Genomic DNA, 10,000 nt, shown 5'->3' with positions numbered 1-10,000 from the left:
TAGCGAATTTATTTCTGAAATTATTAGTCAGCCGATTGAATTAATGACTTAACATTTTTCTTTTTTACTTTATAAATTGCTTCAAGGGCGGGCTCAATCTGTTTCCTTTGAGCACTTGTTGGGAATTATTTCTATCGGCAATGGCTCTCTTGATGTCATTTATCCATGGAGCAGGGGGACGTCTGACGATTCTTGTCACATAGGGAGCAGAGGCATCTATGCTGCTTTTTATCACTTCCGTAAGGATGGTTACCTGGGTATCTACATTGTCTGTCGATAAAAATATCTAATAGAGTTGGTTCTTCAGATATGATTAGCTCGCATAATGACTGAGAGTCATAGTGATTGAAGTCACGAAAAGTTTTTGTAACCGGTGGTCGCTTTGATTTCTTTATATTCAACGTCATCGTAATAAGTTCATCGTCAGCAACATGACATGGAATGACGTCTGTATGGAGAATGATATCTAATTTATTCGTTATTATTACATTTGATATAGACGAGTTATTTTCTGTGATCCTTGTAGGTTTATTGATCACTTGTTCTAGTTTATTTTTCTTGATTAACTTTGCTAACTTATAATTTGGTTTACTTAAATCATCATTTAAGTCACCCGAGATAAAAAGTGATTTCTTTTTTAAGGACACATCTCTAAAAAACCTTTTCAGGATATTCAAAAGATTAAGATTTTGCATGGGGATGACAATAGACGGCGCCAATAATGAAGGAAAGAAGCATGTTGCTTTGTACGGTAACCCAGATATCTTCTACGGTAGTATAATTACTTGTTGTAGTTGATATCATATTTGACTTATGGGTAGCCTTACAAACATGCATACTCCTCCTCGCCCTGCATCACATCGATAAACTTGATAATTTGGAATTTTGATAAAGTTACTTATCATTTCCTGGTGGAGCCATGTTTCACTAACACAGAGTATGTCTACATTTCTCTCCTTTACTAACAATGCAATTTCTTCAAGGTGACCGAGGAGAGACTGTACGTTTATATGTTCTATTTTTAAGATGTTCTGCGACCTAATCACCGGCCGTGCTGATAGTGTTGCGCGGTCAAACTTTCTGATCGTTTTTGTACTTGTTTCTGCTTAGAAACACTGACATTGTCGGGGAACGCATCTGAGTTTATAAATAGTTTAGGCTTTATGTCTTTGACCATAACTGTTACTGTGAAACTTGTATAGTATCTATGTGTCATTTTTGTCATATGAGCTTTTACACTGGATATATTTTCATTTTTTTCTGAGTGATGTTCTTCTATATCCTCTTCATTTGTATCGGGGTTGCAACTGATGATATAGAGATAGAATGTATCGGGACGATCGGCTCCCCTCAACGGTTTGGGTGTTTGGCGTTCCTCTCTTGTTTTTCTTTTCTGTTTTCTTGAAAGCACAGTGGTATAACCCTCTTCATCGGCATTTTGGCAGGATTCTGTCTGCTTACTAATTTCTTACGTAGTTTTTGTGATCTCTGCATAATTATTGATGACCACTGGTGTCACTACTGGAGCAGGGGGGGAGGGCAGTAGGAAGGGCAGAGGCACCCTGCACCTGCTGCTGAGCTGTGTCTTCCCAGTGGCGGTTGGGATCGAGTAGCTTGTTTTTTTCTTGTTTAGTTCTTTCTTAGAGCTTCGTTCAGGTGTTACTTGTGTTGAAGCTTCAGCGCTGGCATTGTCTACCTTGTTGGTTTTTGGTTTTCGTGTGGGCGAGCGCTTGGGTGACGCAGGTTTGGGAGAGGCCGGTGTAGTCGACAAGGGCGCGGGGCAGCTGGCTGGCCGCGGGCGGGGAGTGAAGAGAGGGCAACGGGAGGGGAGGGTTGCTGGTCATGGGCACAGGCGTGGAGGGCAAGGAGGTGGGGCTGTTTGTATTTGCCTTACTTGGGGTGGAGGTAGAGGGCGTTATGATAGGGGGAGGAGATGCAAAGGGGAAAGTTTGGTAGGTGCTCTGATCGTGGGTGGGAGATGGGGGATCGGATGGGATTTGTTGTGGGGGATTGGTTGAGGGGTGAGGGATGCATCCTCGGCGAGTTCACGCTGGTGATGACACATCGCACCTTGCCCCATAATTGTCTTGATGGCCAACTGCTGTTCTGAGAACATTCCGATCAGCAGGTCTATTTTGTTTTCCATCATATTATGATCTATGTGAGATGGCTCATGATGGGTCTGTGTTCCCTGGTCTTTACACTTATGAAAGAATTTCACAAAAGAAGAGGAAATACCTGATTTTTTGAGGTTGCGACCAGTCTGTGGTGGTTGTCTGTTGTTATTGTTGCAAATGTTATATTTTCATTTTTGAGGCACTGATCAACCATGGTGTTTACGATGATGTTTGTCATCCTTTTAAAATCCCGAGTCGTGTTCCTGGGTTTTCTACCGTCGGATGGACTGATAACAATGTCATGGGCTTGTGCAATTTCATCCGGTCGATATAGTTTCCTAATCGGTTCACAGATGACCAACCTTGCCCATGACCTTTTTGTTGCAATAAAGCACAGAATTGTGTTTAGCACTATTATGTCACTGCCGGCTTGATACACAGCTTTTCTATTTCCATCTTCATAAAGAATTTTGCTTTTAATGTTTTCACTGTTGACACTGTTAGGGTTGCTTTGGGTGCTGGGGTGCCCCTTACCCTGGGCCGGGGAGTAGCCTTGACCCTGGCTGCCGTGGGGGTGCCCATTCTCCTGGGCGGGGAGGTAACTTTGACCCTTGCTGCCTGGGGGCCCATCTCTTAGGTCCCGGTACCCTGGGAAGGGGGCACATTACCCTGGGCCAAGGGCCCCCTTTCACTCTGGGGATAAGAGCTCGTGCTAGCTGCCCGAGGAAGCACCAGGGAGGCCCCCTGGTTGGCCCCCTCAAACCCGGGGGGAGGAGTCAGAGTTCCCTCTGACACTGCGGGACCATGACATGACATGGTTTGCTGAGTTGTAATGCTGCGCCGGAGAGGAGGCAAAATACGTCCGATCACCACAGCGGATAGACTCAGAGAGAGAGAGAGAGAGAGAGAGAGAGAGAGAGAGAGAGAGAGAGAGAGAGAGAGAGAGAGAGAGAGAGAGAGAGAGAGAGAGAGAGAGAGAGAGAGAGAGAGAACCAACAAAAAGTCAGAAATCCCACAAAAATTATCATTTCATTTCTATTAATACATTTTTTTTCTGCTTACGGTTCATGTGGCTCTCCTGTAAAAATTGTTATTAATGTATTGGCCCGTTTTTTTTTACCACTGGCTGCTATTAATTTTTTGTTACCTGGATTGTGGTAGGATTAAAAGCGTTTGCTTTATTGATTGAGGAAATTGTAATTTTGTAAAGCTCAATCTCGTCACGGAAAGTCCAGTTGTGATGTTAGGAGATTTTATGTTTTTACATCACATTTATACACGAGTATAGAGAATCAGACGGATGGCCATCTTAACCTCGTTCTGTAATAGGGCTGGAACCCAATTTGTTTGCAAACCCTACTTGTCCTTCGCCATAAACATTTCTTCTGTACCATGATGGGCTTGACACGTAAGCACTTGCATGCATCCTCGAGTGTGTCACATTATCTTTGTAGATATACAGGCTGCACATAGAGGGTGCTCTCATAAACCAGCAAAAGATCAAGGAAAATGCCATAACGAAGAGGTTCTTGAGCCTAACCACAGAGTCGCTTTGCAGTGAGTCACTCAACCTGGTGCTCACTGTGACCATTTTTTTCTATTCTCATACTAGCATTGTAGTTTTCTCCTATACTAATGAGCTATATAATAAATGTTTTTGCTATCATTAGGTATGTTATGTAATAATAAGGATCTTGGAGCAAGCCAAGGGAGCTAATATTTCTTTCTGTTATTCAAGGTGTGAGCCATGGATCCTTGGGGCTCGACCAGGGACACCGCACCAGAGGCTGACATGGGCTTCGAAGACTCCTTTTCGCCAAAAGACAGAGACCCAGAGGAAGAAGGTTTGTTGAATCCTGCATCTGTCTGTCTTGCTCTCACTGTAAACAATCGGTCAAATACATGACCAATAAGCACATGTTTGGGTACTGGCGAAGAGGGGTGAGTGAGATGGGCAGCCTTGCAGGCAGCTATGCCCCAGGAGGACACAGAGCCCCTGGGAGAGGTCAGGTCTACTCTATTTTGATTATGGATAGAAGTTCAGAGAGGGAGAGAGAGAGGGAGAGAGAGAGGGAGAGAGAGAGGGAGAGAGAGAGGGAGAGAGAGAGGGAGAGAGAGAGGGAGAGAGAGAGGGAGAGAGAGAGAGGGAGAGAGAGGGGGGGAGAGAGGGAGAGAGAGGGAGAGAGAGAGGAGAGAGAGAGAGGAGAGAGAGAGAGAGAGAAGAGAGTGAGAGTGAGATAGAGAGAGTGAGTGAGAGCGAGTGAGTGAGTGAGTGTGTGTAAGTTAGTGAGTGAGTGTGTGTAAGTGAGTGAGTGAGTGAGTGAGTGAGTGAGTGAGTGAGAGAGGGAGGGAGAGAGAGAGAGAGAGAGAGAGAGAGAGAGAGAGAGAGAGAGAGAGAGAGAGAGAGAGAGAGAGAGAGAGAGAGAGAGAGAGAAAGAGAGGTAAGGGTGTCCTCTCTGTAATGCTGTTTATTGAAAGTAGCGTCCCTAAAAGACCAAGTGCTTGCATGGCGTGGGTCTAAACACGGGGCAGGAAGGATAAAGTCACTTTGTCGTGTGTCGGGTACCAAGGGGTCTGCTCAGCTGTGGTAGGTCACTTTTCTGTGCCAGAAGTATGAAGGGAGCAGTTCCAATATAATAAATGGAATGGAAGCAGAATGTCTCAGGCTTGAGGCAGACTGCACCATCGGGAATAACTCGCCAGGTAGTGGACGAGGAAGGAAGGGCAAGAATATTTTGTCAGGACAGTGTTTAATTTACATCAGTTTCACATTAATCAAAATTAAGGGCCAAACTTGTGGTACTAAAGTAGAATAAGGGAATCATGGTTAAATATAAGCATGCAAATGCAGCAATAGTTAAATGTCATATTAACTGTCAGTGAACGATATTTACGTTATATACAAGCTAACTTAAAAAGCTGAATGGAAATTAATGAGTATGAAAATAATGAAAACTTCAGCAACAAAACAATAGCTGATGGGTAAAAATATTTGTTTGAAAGAGAATTCAGTATATATCATGAAGAAATGTCTTTATCGATGGCTGTTATTTTGCTGCCAATGAGTAGGCTGCTGTTGTAAATATGTTTAATTGTGCGTGTTCATTGTATGTCAAAGCGACCATTGCATCAATTTCAAAATCTTGATTAACGAATATGTTTTTGGCAAATAAACATTATGTACTTTAAATTAACAGCATTAAGAATATCATTTATTCTTTACATATTATTTTACATAGGGTATGTAAACTTGTTGGTAATAAATGCGGCAACTTTGTAAATTGGAGCAATTTAATCTTGTATAAACCAATCAACATTTTAAGAGCACTGTGATGTGTTTTTGAGATTGAAATATCTTATGTCAATTAATGAACTCGACATTTGATAGATGTCTAATTTTATTTTTTAATGGGGATGTATGTGTTTGAATGTAAATGAGTAATGTCACAATAATAAACCTACAAATTTTCATTCGACTCTCATGTCACACTTTGCATAGGATGATTAGAAGAAATTTATTGCTTATGTAAGGGGCTATATTTCTTTATCATTGGAGATATCTTTATCATTTATTACTATGCAAAATTTTGGCTTTACCATATACTTCAGTGATCATCTATAATCCACCCTTACTAAAATTCCTCAACCTCTTGAACTTTTTATTTTCTTCTGTGTAATCCTCACCAAATGCAATATACTGCTGAACAATATACTGCTGGTCAATCAAACAAGTTTATCAAAGTAATCTTTCCATCACGAGATTAGTCAGAAGGGCAAATTGTTATCATCGTCGTTAAGCTCTCCCTTCTTTAACTCTACTTAGTAAAAAGCTTTGGTCAGTGTACTGGTCTTGTTGGCTAACTTGTAGTGGCGATGTAAGAGTTTCTCAGTAGAACTCCTAACGTCTGTCTGTCAGTGGGTTCAACGAACTATGCAGTGGCGCCTGTAGTAACCCATTGCGGGCGGGTGGGCGATGTCATGAGCAATTTTGATCATGTATGAGGCGTGTAAGGTGCCACTGCCAGTTTAGCAGTGGCACAAGGAGTGAGAAGGAGGATGAGTGTATATAGTCGCAAGTAATTTGTTTTTTCTTTCTTACAATGAAGAAAATGTTTGACCACACTTTGTACTTCGTGATTGTGACGCTACACTGAGTGTACAGTGTATTCCTGCTTTATGGAGACTTAAACACTGAACTAAACTACAAGTATATTTGTCTAAACATTGTCATAGCTATACCAGTACCTACTATAAGTGTCACTCCAAATAAATGGAGCAAATTTTCGGTACTCCTCACTCGTTTTGGAATTACAAGATAAAGATGCATACATAACGAGGTCATTGTGGCAACATAGGTTATGCCACATTGTGCAGAAGGGGCGAAGGCACTCTGGCTCACTGGACTTTGGTTCGGCCTAGTCCCCTGCAGCCACTCTTGTGTACTTCAGACGGTAATCCTTGTCATGCTCTGCTTGCTTCCTGTACTAGGGCGTCTCGGTCCATGATGAATCTCTCTCTAACGTCGCCCAAAGATGCTGCTACAACAAGTGCCACCATGTCTTCTTCTAGGGCTGAGTTACCTCCATCTGGTGTACTATGTAAGATGGGGTACCTTGATAACATTTCTGCTGCACTGCTTTTCCTTTTAAGATGCTTGATCTGGTAAGAGAACATTAATGTCTTTTCCTTCGGGTTGAAGATGTGTGGATTTTATATTTCCTTTAATTCCTTATCTCTCTCTCTCTCAAAAAAAAAGAAAAAAACAAAACAAAAAAAACAAGGGGTCTGTGGTCTGTGACAAGGGTGAGGGTGCTGAAGGCATCATACCACTGCCAGTGCCCGTCTTCTAATGTTGAATAGTTTTGCACAGCATCTGTGAGATGACTACTACTGGACAAAGTGAATTTCATCCAGCCTCGCAGCAGAAAGGAGTCTCTGGGGTCATGCACTGACAGTACTGCTGCAGGATGACAAACCCTATGCCCTGCATACTGTAGTCCGTGAGAACCATTTTGAGCCAGGCCTGATAGCTTCCCCACAGCTTCTAGTATTTAACCCATTGCAGATAGAGTTGCTTGCCCAATTTCCAGGATGGTTTTCATTTCAGAACGAGGCAGCTTCATGCAACATACCTTGACTCTTCCCACTCTCTTTTAGTCATAAAGCTCGAGCCATTTTTGTGTTCTAAGTTTTGTGTTTTACTGTATTAGAGGCTTATTTATATCTGTCATATCACAGGCTCTGTCAATGCTACAGATGACTGAAGTCGTAGTTTAGGGTCCATATTAACTCATTATTTTCTTTATACTCAGTGTGATAGAAGTATTGCTGTTTTATGGGAGGATAAGAAGCAGTTTTATTTTTTCATATTTATTTGCTGTCATGAACGAATACGTAACATGTAAGCATCCGCAATAAAGATATCATGAAGAGTTAGGGAAGAGGAAAGAAACATGTGCTTATGACTATGAGTGCCACAGTAAAAGGCATCTCTACTGGCACTGGGCATGCTATGAATCAGCTTCCTCTTCCCGTTCTGCTTGCACATCCTTCATCAGCGGTACTTTAAAGCAAGAGGTTGGCAACTTGCCATGGGCCTTCACTCTATAAAGATAGTCCTTTCTAGAGACCGTGGATGGGTGTCATTCAAGGCTCTTTCTCCTGCTTGTGTTAGAAGAAAGTGCTGCCATCTAGGTTTTAGATGTTACTGAAACTCATTTCGCTTAATATTATAGCAGTTATAGTAATTATGACTGCATTTGTCATTATCACTCACTCATTGCTCATAGCACATTAAAACCACAGTGATCCAAAATTCCCGAACGTCATGTACGTCATGACACCCATCTTCAAGCCAGAGCTCCTGCGTCATGCATGTCATGACACCCATCCGCAAAGGGTTAATCAAAGATGGCCTGTAGCTGTGCGCCCCAATACACATGTTTTCTTGAGGGTTTCTTCAGCAGCTCGCAGAAAGGTTCCAATAGGGATGCACCAGCTCAGATTGGGGCTACTTGGTTCACTATCCCAAACCATGCCCATATGTCTGTTATCGATGGCTATGATGGCTTCCAGAAGGATGTGATGCTCTTCAGTAAGTCTTCTCCTGGCTGGTTCTTCTCCCAGGTCAAGTAGAACTTGAACTTGTCACCATAGGGTTATGAAGGTTGTCACACGCTTGCTCTCCTCATCCAACCTATGTTCATTGAACCTGAGTAAGCGTCTGTTGTAGTATTATAGGTGTGTTTGGAAACACTGGAAATCATGCTGAAGGGTGTGTGTCGTAGGTTTCATAATAGGCTTGGTTCAACTGCTAGAATTTTACTGTTTGCCAGGGTTTTCCATCCTTCCTTGTAACCACAAACATACAAGCCCACCACTTTGTTGGTTCATCAACGAGATGTGGTGAGGAAGGCATGACGTCTTGGGAAGCGGCAATCGCCCTGTAGCAAATGTAATCATTCCTAAGTGCTCCAGTAGCCACTCTTCAAGCAGATCCACGTTTTCCTTGCTCTGTATGCATGGTAGTTTTTGATATCAGTTGACATATTGTTGCTTTGTTGAATCAGCAGCAACAGGGGTCCTGGGAAAGTCACACGGCGTTATACTTTACCCTCGGCATGACTGCAATGATGGGTTTTACAACACCCATCCTAAAAACATCTGCTCACAGGTGGTTTGGCTATATGCTGTAAATGAGCGCCCTGCTGTGAAGTGATTAACTTGAAGAGAGGTCCTGTTCATGTCTGATGCTGGGGACCTGCCAGGCATACCTGTTCACATTGTCTTCATTTGCAATAGATCCGATTGCCTCTCCTATGTTGTCACACACCACCACCACTGACTTTTTCTTTGCCAGATGCACTGACTGTTGTACCCCGTGTGATGATTCTGTTAACAATGGGTGGCGAGTTACATTTATGTACCTAGTTCCCCTTATGACACATAGTTGTGGAGACAGGGCAAGTGCTAATACCCTTACACCATTGCCAGCCACAAGACTCACTGCGCACTTCTAGGTTGCTAGGCAACCGGGGAATGCAGTGAAACTTTGCCCGTGCCTCGACTTGTGTGGTGGTGAGACCCACAGATTCGTACACTTTTCACATTTCAATAACCACTAAAACGTTTGTGATGTCGAATTTACTAAACACTGCTTTTCATAGCATGTTATTACAACAATCGTTTAGATTGGTTTTGCATCCAGGACACAAAGTCACATTCGGTCATCACTAATGCTATCACCATATTCCTGGGTGTAGCCAAAGAAATTAAGCCAAGAATCTACCGTTCATTTTGGTCCAACTATGACTGCGCGCATGAAATTAAGGGTTTAATCCATAAGAAACTTTTTCCATTTACTCGGCACATCCACAGCTCTCATCACACAACCTCACTGATATTGCCTCTTGGCTTGCTGGCCATTCACATTCGTTGCTGTATAGAGTGTAAAAAGCATGCCCAACCTGGCTTATCAAGGCGTCATGGACGTGGGTAGCTTCACTCCACTGCTAAACGCTTGTGCAATCTGAAATGACAGCTTCCCTAGACATTCCAGCATCCCATCGTCATTGGAATGCTTGGTGGGCTTCCTTGGCCCTGTTTGGTTAGTGTCATGGACTTCTAAACAGCTCCGTAACTGTGTGCGAGCTCATTTGAGAGTCGGTAGGCCGTTCCCTAGGTGCCACAAACAGTACTGCCTCGATTGCATTGCCCTTGTCCACTTCTTCCCGTGACTCCTCTGGAAGATGCTCTAACTGCGTGTGAAGTTTAAGTCCTATTGTCCATTCTCAGTTCTCATCACGCTATGTAAGGTTTATTTTCCTTCCTCACAGTGCCCCCTCGTGGTCATGTACTAGCTTTATCAGCCTGTGGTTGGGACG

The 10,000-nt window shown here is 43.0% G+C and overlaps 1 protein-coding gene across 1 annotated transcript in view; it reads left to right on the top strand.

The window, feature by feature from the left end:
* Nucleotides 1-10,000, top strand: part of LOC122266111 (uncharacterized) — a 34,480-nt gene that overhangs the window by 14,126 nt on the left and 10,354 nt on the right. Inside the window, exon 2 of the mRNA XM_086545827.1 lies at nt 3,856-3,961. Coding sequence (XP_086401953.1) covers nt 3,865-3,961 — 97 coding nt within the window. The 5' untranslated portion in view covers nt 3,856-3,864. The remainder of the gene's footprint in view (nt 1-3,855; nt 3,962-10,000) is intronic.

This window comes from Penaeus japonicus, unplaced genomic scaffold, assembly GCF_977035675.1.
Source record: "Penaeus japonicus unplaced genomic scaffold, GWHDUDI00000001_assembly GWHDUDI00000017, whole genome shotgun sequence".
In the NCBI taxonomy this organism is placed as follows: Eukaryota; Metazoa; Arthropoda; class Malacostraca; order Decapoda; family Penaeidae; genus Penaeus; species Penaeus japonicus.
This window is presented reverse-complemented; position numbering and strand designations above follow the sequence as displayed.